We start from the raw sequence: 21193 nt of genomic DNA, 5'->3' as shown, positions 1-21193 counted from the left end.
CATCCTGGCAACCAGACCTGCTCAGGGCCCCTGTCCTGGCTGCCACTCTCTCTGCTGTGGTCACTGACCTCCACTCCATCCCACTGGCCCTGCCTCGGACCCCCAATAAACTCCCTGAGCCTGATGCTGTGTGTCTGACCGTGCTCGGGTGTGGGTTGAGCTGCCCGGTCTGTCCCCACAGCCGGCATGTCCTGGGGAGGGAGAAAGAACACATTGGCCTCTCTGCCTGCTGGCCAGGGGAGGTTGGGAGCTCTGGGGTTGTGTACTCTGGAGATGTCCTGTCTGCTTGTTCCATGCACCCTCTGTTCAGCCAGCAATGCTCGTCCCTGCCTTCGTCTGCTCTCTCTGTGGGTTTAAATGCCTCCTGGCCGGGGCCTGCGGGCCTGCACCTCTGGTCCAGTGCTCTCAGTAATGTCCTGGGTCTCCCTCCCGGGCAGGGGGTGTCCTACTTTCCTAGTGACCCTCCCATGTGGAAATGTCGCATCTCCTCACATTGGCTGAGGGGCCACACAGTGACCTGGCAGGGCCACGAGGGCTCCCTTGTTACTCCCTCCCATAGTAGCATGCCATTTGTCACAGACAGTGGCGCTCCCAGAGCGGCCCGCAGCTGCCTGTGACCTGCATGCTTTGATGTCCCTCCACATCACCTCAGGGCTCGGCTCCACCTCTGCACTGACCCTTATCCTTTGGGGCTGTTCACAGTAGCCATCATCATGGGTGGGACCGACTTGGTGGGTTCAGTGAAGACTGTGGCCAGTGGCCTTAAGTCTGCTGTCAGCTGCCCTCTCATGCATGTCCATACCTGCCCTCTCATCTACCTGCTCACCAGTTCGTCCTCACCTGTCGTCCTCATCTGTCCGTCCTCACCTGTCCATTTTCACCTTCCTGTCTGTCCTCACCTGTCTGTCCTTTCACCTACCTGCTCACCTGTCCATCCTCACCTGTTCGTCCTCATCTGTCCATCCTCACCTGTCCGTCCTCACCTGTCCGTCCTCACCTGTCCATCCTCACCTGTCCATCCTCACCTGTCTGTCCTCACCTGACTGTCCTCTCACCTACCCACACACTTCTCCGTCTTCATCTGTCAATCCTCACCTGTCCATCCTTACCTGTCCATCCTTACCTCTCCACCCTCACCTGTCTGTCCTCACCTGTCCATCCTCACCTGTCTGACTTCATCTGTCCATCCTCATCTGTCCGTCCTCACCTCTCCATCCTCACCTGTCCATCCTCACCTGTCCGTCCTCACCTGTCCATCCTCACCTGTCTGTCCTCACCTGACTGTCCTCTCACCTACCCACACACTTCTCCGTCTTCATCTGTCAATCCTCACCTGTCAATCCTCACCTGTCCATCCTTACCTGTCCATCCTTACCTCTCCACCCTCACCTGTCTGTCCTCACCTGTCCATCCTCACCTGTCCATCCTCACCTGTCCATCCTCACCTGTTTGTCCTCACCTGTCTGTCCTCACCTGTCTGTCCTTTCACCTACCTGCTCACCTGTCCATCCTCACCTGTTAGTCCTCATCTGTCCATCCTCACCTGTCTGACCTTACCTGTCCATCCTCACCTGTCCATCCTCGCCTGTCCATCTTCACCTGTCTGACCTCACCTGTCCATCCTCACCTGTCCATCCTCACCTGTCCGTCCTTACCTGTCCGTCCTCACCTGTCTGTCCTCTCACCTACCCACTCACTTCTCTGTCTTCATTTGTCAATCCTCACCTGTCCATCCTCACCTGTCCGTCCTCACCTATATGACCTCACCTGTCCATCCTCACCTGTCCATCCTCACCTCTTTACCCTCACCTGTCCATCCTCACCTGTTCGTCCTCACCTGTCTGATCCCACCTGTCTGCCCTCACCTGTCTGTCCTCTCACCTACCTGCTCACCTGTCCATTCTCACCTGTCCGTCCTCACCTGTCTGACCTCACCTGTCCATCCTCACCTGTCCATCCTAACCTGTCTGACTTCACCTGTCCATCCTCACCTGTCCATCCTCACCTATATGACCTCACCTGTCCGTCCTCACCTGTTCATCCTCACCTGTCCGTCCTCACCTCTCCATCCTCACCTGTCTATCTTCACCTGTCCGTCCTCACCTGTCCATCCTCACCTGTCTGTCCTCTCACCTACCCACTTACTTCTTTGTCCTCATCTGTCAATCCTCACCTCTCCACCCTCACCTCTCTGTCCTCACCTGTCCGTCCTCACCTGTCTGACCTCACCTGCCCATCCTCACCTGTTCATCCTCACCTCGCCATCCTCACCTGTCTGTCCTCTGTCCTCACCTGTCTGTCCTTTCACCTACCTGCTCACCTGTCCATCCTCATCTGTCCATCCTCACCTTTCCATCCTCACCTGTCCATCCTCACCTGTCTTACCTCACCTGTCCATCCTCACCTGTCCATCCTCACCTCTCCACCCTCACCTTTCTGTCCTCAACTCTCCATCCTCACCTGTTCATCCTCACCTGTCCGTCCTCACCTCTCCATCCTCACCTGTCCATCCTCACCTGTCTGTCCTCACCTCTCCATCCTCACCTGTCTGTCCTCTGTCCTCACCTGTCTGTCCTCTCACCTACCCACTTACTTCTTTGTCCTCATCTGTCAATCCTCACCTCTCCACCCTCACCTCTCTGTCCTCACCTGTCTGACCTCACCTGTCTGACCTCACCTGCCCATCCTCAACTGTCTGTCCTCTGTCCTCGCCTGTCTGTCCTTTCACCTATCTGCTCACCTGTCCATCCTCATCTGTCCATCCTCACCTGTCCATCCTCACCTGTCTGACCTCACCTGTCCATCCTCACCTGTCCGTCCTCACCTCTCCACCCTCACCTTTCTGTCCTCACCTGTCTGACCTCACCTGTCCATCCTCACCTGTCCATCCTAACCTGTCTGACTTCACCTGTCCATCCTCACCTGTCCATCCTCACCTCTCCACCCTCACCTGTCCATCCTCACCTGTTCATCCTCACCTGTCCGTCCTCACCTCTCCATCCTCACCTGTCTATCTTCACCTGTCCGTCCTCACCTGTCCATCCTCACCTGTCTGTTCTCTGTCCTCACCTGTCTGTCCTCTCACCTACCCACTTCTTTGTCCTCATCTGTCAATCCTCACCTCTCCACCCTCACCTCTCTGTCCTCACCTGTCCGTCCTCACCTGTCTGACCTCACCTGTCCATCCTCACCTGTTAGTCCTCATCTGTCCATCCTCACCTGTCTGACCTTACCTGTCCATCCTCACCTGTCCATCCTCGCCTGTCCATCTTCACCTGTCTGACCTCACCTGTCCATCCTCACCTGTCCATCCTCACGTGTCCGTCCTTACCTGTCCGTCCTCACCTGTCTGTCCTCTCACCTACCCACTCACTTCTCTGTCTTCATTTGTCAATCCTCACCTGTCCATCCTCACCTGTCCGTCCTCACCTATATGACCTCACCTGTCCGTCCTCACCTGATCCTCACCTCTTTACCCTCACCTGTCCATCCTCACCTGTTCGTCCTCACCTGTCTGATCCCACCTGTCTGCCCTCACCTGTCTGTCCTCTCACCTACCTGCTCACCTGTCCATTCTCACCTGTCCGTCCTCACCTGTCTGACCTCACCTGTCCATCCTCACCTGTCCATCCTAACCTGTCTGACTTCACCTGTCCATCCTCACCTCTCCACCCTCACCTTTCTGTCCTCAACTCTCCATCCTCACCTGTTCATCCTCACCTGTCCGTCCTCACCTCTCCGTCCTCACCTGTCCATCCTCACCTGTCTGTCCTCACCTCTCCATTCTCACCTGTCTGTCCTCTGTCCTCACCTGTCTGTCCTCTCACCTACCCACTTACTTCTTTGTCCTCATCTGTCAATCCTCACCTCTCCACCCTCACCTGTCTGTCCTCACCTGTCTGACCTCACCTGTCTGACCTCACCTGCCCATCCTCACCTGTCTGTCCTCTGTCCTCGCCTGTCTGTCCTTTCACCTACCTGCTCACCTGTCCATCCTCACCTGTCCATCCTCACCTGTCTGGCCTCACCTGTCCATCCTCACCTGTCCGTCCTCACCTCTCCACCCTCACCTTTCTGTCCTCACCTGTCTGACCTCACCTGTCCATCCTCACCTGTTTGTCCTCACCTGTCTGTCCTCACCTGTTTGTTCTCACCTGCCAATCCTCACCTGTCTGTCCTCACCTGTCTGTCCTCTCACCTACCTGCTTACCTGTCCATCCTCACCTGTTTGTCCTCACCTGTCAATTCTCAACCTGTCCACCCTCACCTGTCCATTCTCACCTGTCCATTTTCACCTGTCCTCCTCACCTGTACATCTCGTCTATCTGTTCTTACCTGTCTGTCCTCGCCTGTCCTCTTAACCTCTTTCCCTGTCCATCCTCCCATGTCCATCCTTACCTGTTCATCCTTACCCGCTCATCCTTACCTGTCTGTTCTCACTGTGACACTAACCTACCCACCCTCATCTGTCCTCGCCTGTCCTCACCTGTCCTCTTCTGTCCATCCTCCCATCTGTCTTCCCCTGCCTCCTCCCCTGTCTTCCCCTGTCCTCACCCTGTGCCTGCCCTCTGTCTTCGCCTGTCCTTACCCGTGTCTCTCACTGTCTTGCAGAAGAACGAGTACCTGATGACGGTGTTGTCCGAGGAGCAGGACACGCTGCTTCTCGGCCTGCGCTACTCGCCCACACAGCTGCACTTCCTCTTTGTGAGCGAGGACTCGGCGGGCACCTGGCAGACACGCATATCCTTCCGCAGTGCTGCTCTCACCGACAGCCAGTGGCACACGCTGGTGCTGGCTGTGTCTGCAGGCTCCTTCTCCCTGGCCTCCGACTGTGGCCCGCCCCTCGACATGTAGGTATCTGCCCCAGTGGGGCCCCAGGCCAGCCTGTGTGGCCAAGAGTGCGCGGCCTCAGGCGGTGCACACAGCTCCTGAGGGCCAGCCCAGGGCTGGAGTTGGGCCAGGAGGGCAGCATTGGGGCTCAATAGGCCGTGGCTACCGGCACAGAGGGCAGAGGAGGGACCCAGCAGCTCCTCATGGGGGTTCTGCCTCAAGGCTGAACTCAGAGACCCCGTTAACCTGTCCTGAGTGTGCAGAAACCCACTTCCCAGTAAAGACACTGGGGCCGGGCTCCCTGGGCAGAGAACCTGGGCTGGAGGGGATGGTGGGGATGGGCGGGTGGGCCCCCCTTCTTGGCCACATAAATGGGGTGCCTGTCTGTCGTGGCTGTTAAGCTGCCTCTGATGTTCTCAGAGCAGCTGACGTGCCCTTCCCAGCCGCCCTCTCAGTGCGAGGTGCCCGCTTCTTCGTCGGAAGCCGCAAGAGAACCAAAGGTCTGTTCACGGTGAGTATGGGGGCTGTGTCTCCGGGTCCCCCATGACACTGCGCTCTCCCTGCTCGGGCACACCCATTTCTCTGAACCCCACAAACACCACAGACCCCCGCTCATCCCCCAGTACCACTTTAGCATGGAAGCCTCTCCCTGCTGTTCAAACGCTGACTCCACTTACCCCCTTTTGCCTTCTCCATGGCCCTCAGCGCCCTCTGACCTCTCTACCCTGGAGGGGGTGAGGCTGCTGTGCCCACTGTGCCAATATCTGGAACCATGGTTGGCACGTAGTAGGTGCTCCGAGACTGTCCAGACATGTGTGGATCATTGGCAGATGGGTGAATAGACAGACGGTGGATAGAACAGTCGATGAATAGATGCGCTGATGGATATGCTGATGGACAAATGGTGGGCGGATGGACAGCTGGATAATGGTGGGATGGAGGCACGAATGGACAATAGATGGACAAAGGAATGGTTAGACAGGTAGGGGAGGGGGAAAGGGTGCCAGACGGAGGCCGATGGGTGGCAGGATTAACAAGCTAAGTGGCACATCTTGTCTGGTGTAGAAAAGATCCCTCTGGTTTGATCGCCTTCAAGGGTGCTCAGTTTCTCCCAGCACCCTCTTGCTCCCCACAACCAATGTTTTGCCTCTCGTCTGCAAGCTTAAGGGAGGGCCTTGCAGGACAAGCCCTGAGGTGCCAGCCTGTCAGCGGGGCAGGGACTGAACATGCCCCTGTCCCTGTCTGTGGGGCGGGGAGTGGACGTGCCCCTCACTCTGCAGGGTAGTGACCAGATCTGCCCCTGTCCCTATGTGTGGGGTGGGGATCAGACACGTCCCTCTCTCTGTGGGGAGGGACCAGATGCACCCCTCTCTGCGGGGAGGGGCTAGATATGCCCTTCTCTCTGCAATGAGGGACCCAAAATGTCCCTCTCTTGTGGGGCAGGGAACGGATGTGTCCCTCTCTCTGATAGACGTGTCCCCCATCCCTGTGTGAGGAGCGGTGACTGACATGCCCCCGTCTCTGCAGGGTCTGCTGAGGCAGCTGGTCCTGCTGCCCGGCTCAGATGCCAGCTCCAGAGTATGCCCCTGCAGGGACGCCAAGCTTGCCGTGCTGTCCATCCCCCCCATCCTGCAGGGGCTGGCAGGGACCCCGGAAGACAACGAGGTGCTGAGGCCTCCCTACGGTCAGTGGCTGCAGGCCCCCAAATGCCTGACAGGACTGTGGTGTCACTTCATGCAGATGCCTGCTTTTCCCAGAGGGCTCCAGAGTACCCCACTCCTCAGCTTGAGGACCCAGGATGCGGGTACCCGTCTCTTCTCTAGAGCATGTCGTGCCCAGTGCATCCCAGGGGCCTCCCTGCTGCTCCTACACTTTCAGACCCCAGCCCCACCCAGAGGACCTGGACTGGGCCAGACTTGTTCCATGTCACCCTGAGTGTCCAACCTGAGGGTGTGGAGTCCCCTCCTCCATACCCCTTTGTCCTTACTCCCCGCCTCTTAGTCAGGAGCCCCCACAGCACATCCACCTGCACTAGGCTTGTGGATGAGGCAAGAGGGGGTGGCACCCCTGGAACTCCAGAGGCTGGACCCTGCTCAGGTGGGCAAGTGCTGGCAGCAGTCTGGGGCACCACAGGCCCCTCAGGGAGCGGGACGAGGCCGAGGAGAGGAGGCACAGTCCACAGCCACCCACCGAACTGTCACCACCCAAGGACTCGCCCAGCCGCTGGGCCTCCCCACACAACAGTGACCCACGGCTGTGACCCCACTGGCCCCCGGGCTCCGCGTCCAGCTGGAGACGGACTCCAGGTCATTTCCTGTGGGATCACTTCCCCTCCCGCCATCTACCTTGTCTCCCCAGAAACCCACATGAAGGTGACACTTGGCTCCCGGCCCCCCTGCACCAAAGCCGAGGATGCCCAGTTCTGGTTTGACGCCGGCCGGAAGGGGCTGTTCCTGTGCGTGGGCCGCCAGTGGGTCTCTGTGTTAGCAGGTGGGCTGGGGCCCTGTCGGCACTTCTCAGAGAGGGGCACCTGGGAGCAGACCCCCACTATCCTGGAGCCGGGCAGCCCCTCCTGAGGTCGGGAGCAGGACCGTGGCCCACAGGTGGTTGTGGGGGGTGGCAGGGAGGAGCCCGACTCCTCACACCCCAGCAGGAAGACCCTGGGGCTCAGGGAGTCAGGAGGGTCTGTGTCCCAGCAGTGCCTCCACCACCAAGGCCACTCGTCCCCACTGCAACATACTGGGACCTGGCTCTGTGCAGGACACAGACCAGTGGCAGGAGCAGAGAGGGGGCCCTTGGCAGCCTCTGGGCACCGGTATGGCAGATCCAGGTCCTGGGCAGTGCGTCCGACCCACAACCCCTGTCCCGGCAGCCAGGGAGCGGCTGGACTATGTGGAGGAGCACCAGAGCCTGCCCACCAACGCCGAGACCCTGGGCGTCGAGGTCTTCGCCATCCCCGGGGCTGGCCTCTTTGTGGCCACTGCCAATCGCAAGGCCACGTCGGCCATCTACAAGTGGACGGATGGAAAGTTCTCCTCTTACCAAGACATCCCCACGCACCAGGCGCAGTCCTGGCGGTACTTCACCATTGGGAAGCAGGCAAGTGTGTGTGGCCAGGCACCCAGTGGCCGCTGGCTCAGACAACTTGACAATTCTCTCCAGATGGCACCAACAGGGATGCCCAACTCCTGAGAACAAAAGATGAGCCGCATCTCGGGGGGGCCCAGACCTGGCCACGCCGCATGCGTCAGTGGCCTCACTCCCTGTTCTGCTCCTGCGTCTCTGCACAGACACAGCTGCTTGCTGGGGGCTGAGGCTGCCCAGGAGCGGGGGGCAAGGTGCCGGATGGCAGACCTAAGACCTGTGGGTGGGGTCCTGGGGGGCTGGCCCAGCAGGATGAATCTCCTCTTCCCAGTTAGGGGGAGATAACCTCGTGCTATCCCTGAGTTCAGGGACTGGGGATGGATGCATGAGCTCAGGGGCTCATGCTGGGGCAGGTGCCATGCCACAGCACCAACTGTCCACTGTCTTACAGACCTTCCTAGCTGTGGCCAACTTTGAGCCCAATGAGAAGGGCCAGGAGTTCTCGGTCATCTACAAGTGGAGCCGGACAAAGCTGCGGTTCAGGCCATATCAGCGGGTGGCCACCCACAGTGCCCGGGACTGGGAGGCCTTCCAGATGGCTGGGGAGCACTTCCTGGCCGTGGCCAACCACCGAGAAGGTGGGCTTCGCTTCTTGCACCCTGGGGGAAGCCCTCGGACTGTGCTGGGTTGTCCCACCTTTTTTCCAGGATCCCAGGCCCAACCTTGCCTATGTGGGGTCAGTACGCATTTCTGTGGGGCACCTGACCCCTGAGACATACCACAGTAGCCTGACTGCAGACTCCGGGCCTTTGGGAAACTAGCCACACAACTGACCCATCAGTAGTAGTCATCCAGCCAACCACCAATCACTCAACTGGCCAGCCAACTAATCAACCATCCAGATAACCAACTACCAACCACCCAATTAACCAGCTACCAACCAACCACCAAGCACCCAGCCACCACCCACATAACTGACCAGTCAACTACCCAACTAACCAATCAACTACTAACCACCCAACTAAGTGGCCACCACCATCCAATCAGCCAGTTACCCAGATAACCACCAACCAACCAACCGACCAATGACCAAACTAACCACCAACTACAACCACCCAACCAGCCAGCTAATGACCCAGCAAGCCACCAACCAACCATTGACCCAACCAACCACCAACCACCCCGAATAACACAACTAACCACCAAATACCCAACCAACCAGCTAATGACCCAGCCAACCTCCATCCAGCCAGCCATTGACCTGGCACCCCAAGTTCCTGGGAGCAGCTGTGATGGAGGAGGTGCAGTTGGCCTTGAGCTGTCTATAGGCAGGTAATGTGGACAGTCACCATGTGGCCCCAGCCAACTGCCCCGTCCACTCTAGACAGCAGTGCAGCCACATGGCAGGGCTATACTGGAGGCCAGGGAGCAGGGTCTCTAGGAGGGTTTCGCCCTCAAGGCCACAGTAACCTTGGGAACAGGGTCCTGGGACTAGAGGTAGCCATGGGGTTGAGGAATGTATAGCTTGTGTAGGCTCTCATGCGGGCCTCCCAGGTTCTGCAATCGATGCCTCCAAGTCCACCATGCACCCAGAGCTCTGTGGGCTGGGAGGGGACCCAGGAAAGCTCAGTGTCTGTGAAGTGAGTGTGATTTGGGGAGGGGGGGTGCAGAGAGGAAAGGGTTGGGCAGTGGGGGCTCTCCCCCATGTCACTGTGCCCTGTGGAGGGGCGGGGGTGGTCCCGGGCCCCTCTGTCAGCATGGCCGCTCCATCCAGGTGATAACCACAACATCGACAGTGTCATCTACAAGTGGAACCCACGGACGCGGCTCTTCGAAGCCAACCAGAGCATCGCCACATCAGGTGCCTACGACTGGGAGTTCTTCACCGTGGGGCCCTACTCCTTCCTGGCTGTGGCCAACGCCTTCAATGGCACCTCCACGCGGCTGCACTCGCACCTCTATGTGTGGCTGCTCGGCGCCTTCCGCCTCTTCCAGTCCTTCCTGGTAAGGCCCTGCACCCACACATGGCCAGCACCAGACACGCTCCCAGCCTGGCGCCCACACTGCCAGCACCACACTGATAACACACCCAGCCTGGCATGCACATGGCTGTCACTGGTCACACACCCAAATTGGCGTCCACACAGCATGAAATAATGTGTGCTTGTGTGTGCGGCAGAGGGCAACCAAGCAAGCAAGTCAGCATCAGACCCTGTCCTCCCCCATTCCTTCTCACGCTCACACTCTGCCAGCTCCAAGCCTAGAGGGGCAGAGGGTGACCAGACCCCACAGTCTGGCCCATGTGGGCATTGGATCTCCTACCTGGGCCAGGGTGTCTAGTCCCTGACCTGCTGGGTAGGGACCAGGGACCAGGGCCTGCTGCTCTTTCACTCTTGGTCCCTTGGCTGGTGTCGGTCCCTGTGGACTGGCCTGAAGAGCTTTTTCAGTGGAAGTAGCTAGTTGTACTGGGACGACAGCACTGGGCACCCTGGGAGCCAGGCGTGGCTAGCGTGGCCTCAGGCTAGCAGGACAGCTGACGTTAGGCATGGTGGGACCCAACACTCAACTCCTCTAGTTCCCTTAACCCAACACTCCTTCCTTGGCTAACTACTAACTTGTCTTGACCTGCCCACCTAGACTCCACCCACAACTCTGGCATAGCTCCGCCCATACGTCTGGCCTAGTTCCACCCACCTAGACTGTCACCTAGACTCCACCCACACCTCTGACATGGCTCTGCCCACCTAGACCCCGTCCCCTCCGTCCTGGCTCCACCCACCTAGACACTACCCACTCCTCTACCCTAGGCCCGCCCAGTCCTAGACCTAGTGCCGCCCACCTAGACCCCGCTTACTTCTCTGCCCTAGCTCCGCCCACTCCTCTGTCCTGGCTCCGCCCACCTAGACCCTGCCCGCTCTTTTGCCCTGGCTCCGCCCACCTAGACCCCACCCATTTCTCTACACTGCTGGACCCCGCCCACTCCTCTGCCCTAGTCCCGCCCACCTAGACCCCACTCACTCCTCTGCCCTAGCTCCGCCCACTCTGCCCTGGCTCCATCCACCTAGACCCCTCCCACTCCTTTGCCCTGGCTCCGCCCACCTAGACCCCACCCACTCTATCCTGGCTCCACCCATCTAGATACCACAATTCCTCTGCCCTGGCTCCTCCCACCTAGACCTCGCCCTCTCCTCTGCCCTGGCTCCTCTCACCTAGACCCCGTTTGTTCCTCTGCTCTGGCCCCGCCCACCTGTCCCCTCCCCATTGCCTTACAGGAGCTGGGAAACCCCTCTATCTGCTGAGATAATGCCTCTCCAGGATGATTCCTCACACATGAACAACCTTTCCTCCAGGTCCCCGGTTCCGCCCGCAGAGCAGACCCTCCTGCACCCCAGTCCTGCCCTGCAGGCTCCCCCATGGAGCTTCTCTGGAGAACCTCCAACAGGCTTGGGGGGGCTGCCTCCCAGGTGACATGTCCATCCTAGCTCCTGAGGGACCACCATACCCTCTCTTCCAGCACAGGGGGAGCTGGGGTACAGGTTCCAACACCCCCTGCCCCACAGGACTCTTCTCACTGGGCTGCCTGGGGAACAGAGGCGCCTTGGAAACGAGACTTGTCTCCAGGTTGACCAAGATGCGTCTCAGCCAGATGCAGGCCTTGCCTGGACAGAGCTGGGTGTGGCAGGACAGGGAACATTCTGGAATTCAGAACAGAAAGCCTGCGGGGACTGCACCAGGAGAATCCAGGCTAGTTTCCTAGGAAGTGAAGAGGAGACAGGAGGGAGGGAGTCAGCTCAGAACACCCAGCAGACCCCCCAGTCCCTTGAACTCCCTCCCTGCAGGGGTGGGCTTGGGCACAGGCGGGGTGAGCAGAACCTTCTAGAGCCGGAGTTCTGAGCCTTCTGGACAGGGCACACCCTGCCCAAGCCAACTACCCATTGTGAGGGCCAGCGCCCTGGACACACCTCTGTCTCCCAGCACCCCCATCCCACAGGTATGCCCAGCTCTCTGCCCCGCAGCTGGACAGGGTCCTCAGCCACAGCTGCTCTGTTGCCCCACCCGGGTGGGCTGTGCTCCAGGTCTGCTGTGGCTCCCAAAAACGCCTTCCCCACAGGGGCCCACCCTAGGGTCTGGGAGGGGCTGCTGGGCAAGACTCCAGGGGAACTCCGGGCTGGGCCTTTGATGTGGAAGGACCCGGGTGTGTGAGGCACCCAGAATGCTGATGCCCCATGGCGGGGTCCCGGGTGCAGGAAAGAGGCTCCGCCAGGGCTGGCCTGGCTCAGAGGCCCTTCCAGTGACCGCCACGCCCACCCAGAATCTTTCTCTGCAGTTCCACTGCACAGGCTCTAGGGCCCTGGAGTGAGGCTACCCTGTGAAGCACAGAGGATACAGACCATGGGTGGGATACAGACCATAGACAGGTGTGCAGGTGTGCATAGTCCCCGCTCTGGGACTCTGGGCTTGTGCTCACAAGGCCTGGCACCTCATCCTCCCTGTCCCCATCTGAGCCCTGAACTCAGGTCCTGGGGAGCAGCGAGGGTGCCCTCACCTCTGAGATGCAGCCAGGGCCCTGCCAGCACATCTTAGGCCCTGCCATGCAGGAAGTAGGGGTGCCGGGGCTCTGCACCTGCGAGCACATCTACATGTGTCTGCCTGGGTGTGCTTGTACTGTGATGCGCTGGTGTGTGCTCTGGACAGGTGTGCAGGTGTGCATGCAGGTGTGTGCTCACAGGCAGGTGTGTGTGTGTAGGTGTGCATGCAAGTGTGTGCAGTTGTGCATGCAGGTGTGTGTGTGTGTGCAGGTGTACAGCTGTACATGCAGGTGTATGTGCAGGGGTGTGTGTGCAGCTGTGCGTGCAGGAGTGTGCTTACAGGCAGGTGTGAGGCAGCTGTAGGTACATTTCCTGGATGAGTTCAAGGGGAGGGTCAGCACCGCCTGCTGCTGCTGAATCTGCCCTGGGCGGAGAAGGGCCCCCATTTGTGGGGGCTCAGCGGTCACTCTCAGACGTGCTGAAGATCCCACAGACCTGAGGGCCCAGAAGGGTGGTGGATGGTTCCAGTAGTCAGCTCGGCTACCCACCCTGGCATCCATGTCCTGGAAGACCTGCTCAGGCCTCACAGCTGTGGGGGCTTCTGGGCCCTCAGGTCGGCCTCAGGTCCGCACCAGGCTAATGTGAGGACGCCCTCTGCCGGCGGCGCTGGGAAGTGAGCGGGGGAGCCAGCCGGCCCCGCCCCCAAGCCCCCGCACCCCTGGAACATGCAGCCAGGGGGGCGCACCGCCCGACACAGCTCGCCCTGTTCCAGGGACAGCAGAGGGCATGGGGCTGGACCGCGGGCAGCTGCCCCACAGCTCAGCCAGCAAAGCTTGCTTGCCCAGGAGGCGCGACCCTCATTACCAGGGGCTGGGACCCCACAAGGCCCTTCAAGTTCCCACCGAACCCAGAGCACAGTTTGGACGCGATCCCCACCCTACCAAGCCCCCTCCATATCCCACTGAGGGCCAGTCACAGAGTCCCTCAGCTCACCCTCTTGGCCACCTCTCCTGGGAGGTGCTGTGACACACACAGGGCCCAGTCAGGGTCATCGCAGGGACTCAGGGACCCTCGGGTGTGGGAAGGATTGGTAGGGGGAGGTGACAAGCTGGCAGGGCCCCAGCACCTGGGGCCTCCCTCACGGCCCAACCTGTCCTAGACCTTCGGAGCCGCCGACTGGGAGGTGTTCCGCATCGGGGAGAGGGTCTTCCTGGCCGTGGCCAACAGCCACAGCTACACAGCAGAGACGCAGATGCAGAGTGACTCCTACGTCATCAACTCGGTCATCTATGAGCTGAACGTCACCGCCCAGACCTTTGTCACCTTCCAGGAGATTCCCACCTGCAGGTGCGGGCGGCAGGCTGACCACTTGCTGGGCCACAGACTGTCCTTGGGGCGGCCAGGCAGGGGGCAGAAGTGGGTGGGGAGTCAGCTGGGCAGAGGCCGGGCTCTGGGATGGGCAGAGGTGGACTCACCCTCAGGTGAAGTCCTCTCCCCAGAGGTGCTTTATGACAAGGAAGTGAAGAAATTAGTGACCTTTCCCTAGATGCAGAGAAAAGATGGGGAGCTTGGGGCTGGAGAGATAGCACAGCGGTTAGGGCATTTGCCTTGCACGCAGCCGACCCGGGTTCGATTCCCAGCATCCCATATGGTCCCCTGAGCACCTCCAGGAGTAGCTCCTAAGTGCAGAGCCAGGAGTAAGCCCTGTGCATCGCCGGGTGTGACCCAAAAGTGAACAAACCAAAAGATGGGGAGCTGCCCTGCCCTGGGTGCTGAGGCCTCCCTGTCCCCGCAGTGCCCTGGACTGGGAGTTCTTCTCCGTGGGCGAGGACTACTTCCTGGTAGTCGCCAACTCCTTCGACGGCCACACCTTCTTGGTAAACAGCATCATCTACAGGTGAGGGGGCGGGCACGGCCAGGGGCCAGCACCCTGGGCTATGGTGGCACTCGAATTTCGTCCCACTGCTGATCCCGGGGCCGGAGAGGCATCTATGTGCCCCTGCGTGGACACAGCCTCCAGCAACCTGGCCTGGGACCCTCAGTGTGGTGGCCCCGCTTCTCTGTTCCTGTGGCTGAGGGCGCTGACGTGTTCAGAAATGAACCGTCCTGTCCGTGGCAGCTGGCACGCTCCTGCCTGGTTTCTCAGCTCAACCGTGGCACTCTGAGGCGTGCCCGAGTGTGGGGTGATATCAGCACTCACCCTGTCCCTGTGAGGTGCAGTGTCCCAGCTACTGCCACCATCACTGCCTCCCCAAGGCCCTGGGGTGAAGGCCACCTCGTGGCCTCATGAGGTCAGGGTGCCCGGGGATGGAGCTGGCGTCAGTGCTTTGGGGTGTCACTGCAGGGACCAGCACCAGGGACCTGGGGACAGGCTGCGGCAGATGCTTTCAGGCACAGTCCTGCACCTCCATGAGGCCACTGGACATTTCTCTGTTTTCCTCGTGGTTCGGGGCTTAATCAGGATTTCCTTCTCCTCTGAGATGATCATCTATGTCTTATCAGAAAAGCCTTCAGTTTGGGGACCAGGGAGACAGCGCAAGGATTAGGGGTGTCTTCCAGGCTTGCTCCTGGCACTGCAGAGCCCCCAAGAATGACCCCATGTAACCCTGGCGGTCCCCACGCAGCGCCAGGTACAGCCACACCCTCGAACCCTCACCCCATCACCCACTTTCCTGTTGCCGTCTGCAACGTGGACAGTGCCCAGGGCCTCGCAGTCACCCTGGAAGCTCAGAATCCACAGCGGGGGCCAGGGGGGAGGGGGCAGCGCAGAGCTCGACCCAGCACGTGCCTCACTGTCAACGCCGTCTGCAGGCAGAGTCCCTGCGCCTCAGTTTCCCTCCCTGGGTGGACACTGCCCTCATGGTCCCTCTCCACCCCCCTAGGTGGCAGGGCTACGAGGGCTTCGTGGCCGCACACAGCCTGCCCACGTTCGGCTGCAGGGACTGGGAAACCTTCAGCACAGCCGCCGGCTCCTACCTCGTCTACTCCAGCGCCAAGGAGCCGCTCTCCCGGGTCCTTCGGCTCAGGACGCGCTGATGGGGCCGCCCGCCAGGGGGTCTGCCCACTGTTCCCGCCATGGCTATCCTGGGCAAGTGTGTGGCCACCGCAGTCTTACCTCACACCCGGCGGGTGGGGGGCGGCACAGCCCTGCTCACCCCAACCTTATTTATTGTCCCACGCCCAGAAATATATTTATGCCGCTCACAGGGCTGGCCTGCACTCCTTCCTCAGGGAAGAGGTGCCCTCAGCTCCTACCTACTGCCTCAGTTTGTCCTTCTGTGCCTGGGGTGGGGCTCCACTGGGACTCCTGGCCTACATCGCGCCCTCCCCAGGGCCCGCAGACCTGGGGCTGCCTTGGGCTGAGACCCCTGTGCCCACCACCTCATGCCCTCCTTAGCCCCGCCATGGCACATGGGTCACTGCATCCAAGCACAGACCTGGGTGCCAAGCACAGACCCCCAGACTCAGCGTCCTGGGGCACTGTCCACCCCAGGGCATCTCAGGCCTGCGTGTCCTGCTGCTCTGAGAACCCCTGGAGCTGCCCTCGACCTGGCATGGTTCTGGCCGCACCCCCTGGGCCCAGAAGCTCCACTCACACCACACTTTGTCCCGGACACATGTGTGCACATACAGCCACACGTGCACACTCACATGCATCATGTGTATTCCCACATGCACACACGCCTACACATGCAGGCATGCACTTGTACCACACATGTGCACACTCATAACATGGATGTAGATGTATGTACATGCATGCATACGTGCACCACACAAGCTGTACGCGTCCGTGTGTACAGCACATGCATGTACACATTCACCCCCATAGGGCACACGTGTGTACACTGTGCGTGTGCCCCTTTAGTGCATGGTGTGCCACATATACATGCACATATTCAGGCCCCCTCACCCCTGTCTGCTGGGAACTTAAGACTGACTTGGGGCTACACAGGCATGCTGAGAACATGAGACCCGGGTGCTGCTACACTTCAGCCTCCCACTAGCCCAGAGTCCCGAGCCTGCCTACAGCCCCACCCCTGCTGGACTCCCCCTCCAGTGCTCACCCCGGAGCTAGGCCCTCGCCAGGCAATCACCCCGAGAGAAGTGAGAATTCAGACACAAAGGAGCCTCACTACCGCTCCCGGTCACTTGTTTCTAGAACATTCTGTGAGCATGTGTGGATGAGTTCACCTGTGTCAGACTGTTCTCAACATGTTTGGGTTCCCCAGCACCAGGCAGGGGGGCATCCTCATCACCCACAGGGGACAGGACCGGTGTCATTGTGCGGGTGGGCACCAGGGGACGCTGTGGTAGGCCTGGGCATCTGTGCTGCACATGGTGGGAGGTACCCTTGGATCACGGCATCAAAGACCCACACACGCTCAAATTCACATCCCAGAGGTCACAGTACCACCCAGCACCAGCCGTGCAAAGGCCAGTAAAGCTGCTTTGCCGGAAGGAGGCTGGGGTCCCGAGTTGCACCTCCAAGAATGTGCAAGCAGTTCCCCAAGCAGTTCCCCAGCATCATCCCCCAGCACCACCATGTGACCCCAGATCCTGAGCCAGGCTGCCAGATGGGGGCCCAGGGATGCTCCACCTGTCCCCTCTGCTTCCCTGGATTACTTGGTCTCACTCTGGGTACTGCACTGAGGTCTCCTGGGGCAGGCCTCCCACCTCCCAGTGCCTCTCAGTGGAGCCTCTGAAATTGTGCCTAGCCTGGCAGTTGCCCAGCCCTCCATCCCGTGCCCAACCCCGCATCCTGCCTGTCCTCTCGTGCAGAGTGCTAGGCTGGCACAAGTTCACACGGCGGCAGCGCCTTGAGCTCACAGTGGCGGTGGGGGCGGCTGCAGAGCCCAGCGTGCTGGCCGAGGCCACGCTTGTTTGACAGCTCAAGCCTGTCTGTGCATGAAGACTTCCAGGCCAGTGGTCAGGAGGCCAACAGCGGCCAGCCTGCTCCCCCACGCAGCCTCTGTGTCTCTGAAATAGGGCCCTGCTGGGGGAGGGGCCGAGCACTGGACTGGACACTCACCCCCACCATGCTAGGAGGCCCTGCCTGCCTCGGCAGAACCACCCGCACTGCCTCTGACCTCCTGTCACCCCCACCCACCTCTGACCTTCTGCCACTCCCATGGCCTCTGACCTCCTGCCACCCACCAGCGTCTGGCCTGAGTCTCCCTCAGCTCAGCACCCTGGTCACCCCTGACTCGCTGCCGTTAGCCCCCCACCCAAAGCTACACACAGGCCCTCCTGGGGACAACCAGACCATCCCCCACATCACGGAGGAGACTGAGAGGGTCCAGGTTCCCTGACCGGAAAACCATGAGGAACCATGAGTCCATGTGTATAAGGAGTGTGCTGTGCACCTGTGGGAGTATGCACTGGGCAGCATTGCCGTGTGGGAGCATGTCCACGTATCCTGGTAGCCTGTGCACATGTGGGAGCATGTACAGGTGCAAGTGGGTACGGTGGATCAAAGCTTCCACGAGGCTGGGGGCCAGGGCGGGGGGACACACTCGAAAGCCCAGCCTGGGCCCCCAGGCAGTGCTAGCCAGTGGGGCAGGAGGCAGGGGCCCAGCCTGCGGGACGTCTCGGGGGAATGTGCCGGCTCGCCTGGGTTGCTTTCCCTGCCTGGACCAGCCCCCGGAGCCTCACATAGATGGTCAGGACAGGCCAGCAGTGCCTTGGCGCGTGTTTATTCGGGTTCACCGAGCAGCAGGGTGTCTTAATTCTGGACCCAAGGAAAGGCAGCTCTGAGCCATCTCTGCTGGGGCTGCTCCAAGTCCAAAACCTTCCAGAACCTTCCAGGCCTCTTCTGTGTCACAGGGCTGCTTCCCCAGCGAGTTCCGTGAGGCGGGTTGAGGGGCTGCTACTGGCTGGGCCCGCGTGAGGACAGGGCTGTGCCATGGGGTGCCCGAGCCCAGCACCAGCCCTCAGGATGCCCAGCTGCCGGAATGCACAGGGAGAGCTGAAGCCGACATGTCTGCCCAGGTGGCTCCGGTGGCTCTGAGGGACACCCAGTGTCCACTGGAAGGCAGCAGGGCAGACACCCCGAAACCTGAGCTCAGGGTGAGAAGAGTCACCCCGTGCACTGAGGAGGCCTCACCCCACCTCTTCCCAGCAGGCCAGAATGGGGTCCCCCACCCAGGCCCCTTCACACAGGCAGCCATGCTGGGGTCGAGCCCAGCTCTGGACCAGCTGGTGCAGGAGCAAATGAGGGGCTCCCTCATACAGTATGGGAGGCCCCCAAGGGCTGCCTGGTAACCCCTCAAATCACGAGGAGTGCACCCCAGGGTCGCAGGCAGCACTGGCAGTCCCCTGTGGCGGTCCCTCCACTCTGTGCACTGCAGGAGACAGCCCCCAGCAAGGCAGCATCCAGGCCGGACTCCTCCCTGTCCAGGGAACTGGCTTCACCAGGAGCGCTGGGCCACGGGAGCACTGGGCCATAGTAACACCAGGCCACAGCACTGGGCCATGGGAGCACCAGGTCATCGGAGCACTGGTCCAGGAGCATCAGGCCGTGAGAGCACTGGTCCAGGAGCATCAGACCGCAGGCACATAAGGCATGGGGCACGTGGAAGGAAGGTGAGCAGAGTGGACACTGCCTTGTGTCCTGGCAGGGCAGGGGACACAGACATGCCCTCCTGGCCCTGAACTGCAGAGCTCCTCCGTACAGGCTGCTGCCCCCACCCCACCCCCTTAGCAACCAGGAGGTGTGTCCATAGGTGACAGTGTGGGGCTGCCCCCCAGGAAATGAAACTCTGGTCCGCAGATGCAGGATCTGCCATGGCCCTGCGCACACCCCAGTCACACCCCAAGTCTCTCAGCTACTCACCTCTCTGCTCCTCCCACAGGCCATAGCTAGAGACAGTCAAACCCAGAGCACAAAAAAGAAAGCAGGGCAGGGCTGGAGGGATAGCACAGCAGGTAGGACATTTGCCTTGCACGCGGCCAATCTGGGTTCAATTCCCAGCAACCCATATGGTCCCCCAAGCACTACCAGGAGTATTTCTTGAGTGCATAAGCCAGGAATAACCCCTGTGCAATGCTGGGTGTGACCCAAAAGGCAAAAAAAAAAAAAAAAAAAGAAAAAGAAAAGAAAAAAAGCAGGCAGAGCAGGCATGAGGCAGGAGCAGGTCAGGAAAGAGAGGCTCCCCACAACCACAACATGGGGAGATGGGGGGAGGGGGCTGGGAGAGAGGACAAATGGAGGGGAAGAAGGGGGGAGGGAGGGAGGGGAAGTGAGAGGAGGGAAGAGGATGGAAGAGGGAGGGGAGATGAGAGGGGAGGAGGGAGCTGGCCCAAGGGGCATCTTGAGCAGAAAAGAAGGCACAGTGGGGCTCTGGGGCCACGTGCTGGGAACCCTGTGGGTGGGGCCTGGGGTTCACCCTGTTCCCTGGAGCCGGGTGGACTGGGGAGACCAGGGGGTAGGCCGGGGCCCTTCCAGGGCTGGAACCCCACACCCCCACCGAGGAACACTCTCAGGACAGTCCACCGGGACTCGGTGAGGGACACAGGGTCAGCCCCGCCTGACCCCGAGTGGCTGTGGGCCTCACGTGCTCCCCCTGAGCAGCCCCATCCGGGGTGAGCCTAGGGCCCGGGGTTGCTGGGCAGCGACTTCAGGTACTCCAGGTGCCTCCTGGCCTCCTCCTGGTTCTGGCGCACGTAGTATACCACGTAGGCGACCACCATGGTGAACCAGCCGAACATGGTGAGCAGCATGGCCACGTCGGTGGTCCTGGGGTGGGCACCACAGAAGCTGACGCCCGCGTCCAGTGCCTGAACCAGAGGCTTGCCCACAAACTCCTCCCGTTCCGCTGTGTGGCAGGCGATGTCGTGGGCAGAGCCGGGGTCCAGCCGCAGCTCCCACAGCGCCTCCTGCAGGGCACACTCGCAGTGCAGGGGGTTGTGTGCCAGGCGCACCTGGGCGCGGAGCTTGCCCAGCGCGGCTGTGGGGACCCGGCGGAGGCGGTTGTGCGAGAGGTCCAGCAGCCGCAGGCCCCCAGCCAGGCCTGAGAAGGCGGCAGGCGCCACACTCTCGATGGCGTTCCGAGATAGGTCCAGCTCCTGCAGCTGGTCCAGGTGCTGGAAGGCCCCGTCGGGGACACGGGCGATCCTGTTGGCATCCAGCTTCAGGAGCACGGCGTCGGTGGGGATGTCCCCGGGAATGCTCTCCAGGCCCCGCGCACTGCAGTGGACGGCCACGGCCCCCGCGTGCTCAGGACACTGGCAGCTCGGTGGGCAGCAGGTGCCCAGGCTCAGGCAGAAGAGGAGCAGGAGGCAGGAGCCCCCCGAAGGGCCCGGCAGGCCTGGGAGACTCTGCATGCGGGCGGACGGCAGGGTCAGGTGTCCACCCCTCCGGATCCGCGCTGCACTGGGCAGCCTCGCTCCGGCCAGCGGGCGCTCAGACCTCGCCGGACTCTGGTCCGCCCTAAAAGAATCCAACAGGCGATCAGGCTCAGCGCTACCCGGCCAGGAGCCCGAGCACCTGCTCTCTGCAGCGGAATGTCGTGGCCGGTGGGAGTGTCTGGCCACTGCGGGTGTCCCCCGCTTGCTCCCGGAGAGAAGGGCCGGCCAGCCCTGCCCCCACCCCCACACCTGGCCTGGTGGGGGCTACAGCGAGCCACGCTCCCCCAGGGCCAGCGCCGCCCTCCCGCGCCGGCTCCCGGGACTGTGTTTGCAAACAGCGGAGAGAGAACAGAGGAGAGAAAACCCGAGCCCCAGCCGGGCGCGCGGGGAGGGGGGGTCTGCGG

General features: G+C 61.0%; 2 protein-coding genes across 2 annotated transcripts in view; one reads left to right on the top strand and one right to left on the bottom strand.

Moving 5' to 3' along the window:
• The window catches only part of TSPEAR (thrombospondin type laminin G domain and EAR repeats), a 140242-nt gene extending 124762 nt beyond the window's left edge, over positions 1-15480 (top strand). The window contains exons 3-12 of the mRNA XM_056119385.1: positions 4612-4850; positions 5251-5341; positions 6358-6514; positions 7189-7320; positions 7703-7929; positions 8366-8552; positions 9689-9918; positions 13603-13790; positions 14239-14340; positions 15326-15480. Of these exons, the coding sequence (XP_055975360.1) occupies positions 4612-4850; positions 5251-5341; positions 6358-6514; positions 7189-7320; positions 7703-7929; positions 8366-8552; positions 9689-9918; positions 13603-13790; positions 14239-14340; positions 15326-15479 (1707 nt within the window). The 3' untranslated portion in view covers position 15480. The remainder of the gene's footprint in view (positions 1-4611; positions 4851-5250; positions 5342-6357; positions 6515-7188; positions 7321-7702; positions 7930-8365; positions 8553-9688; positions 9919-13602; positions 13791-14238; positions 14341-15325) is intronic.
• Positions 15481-20030: 4550 nt separating this feature from the next.
• LRRC3 (leucine rich repeat containing 3) lies at positions 20031-20765 on the bottom strand. Its single transcript, XM_056119647.1, has one exon. The coding sequence runs from the start codon at positions 20763-20765 to the stop codon at positions 20031-20033; it is 735 nt and encodes a 244-aa protein (XP_055975622.1).
• Between the last annotated feature and the right edge of the window lie 428 nt (positions 20766-21193).

This window comes from Sorex fumeus, unplaced genomic scaffold (genome assembly GCF_029834395.1).
Source record: "Sorex fumeus unplaced genomic scaffold, SorFum_2.1 ptg000041l, whole genome shotgun sequence".
NCBI classification, from domain to species: Eukaryota; Metazoa; Chordata; class Mammalia; order Eulipotyphla; family Soricidae; genus Sorex; species Sorex fumeus.
Note: the sequence above shows the minus strand (reverse complement) of the source record. Positions and strands in the feature narration are given on the sequence as shown.

What these genes read in the sequence shown, in the direction of transcription:
- LRRC3 (XM_056119647.1), bottom strand. Translation starts at nt 20,765, where the DNA reads ATGCAGAGTCTCCCAGGCCTGCCGGGCCCTTCGGGGGGCTCCTGCCTC.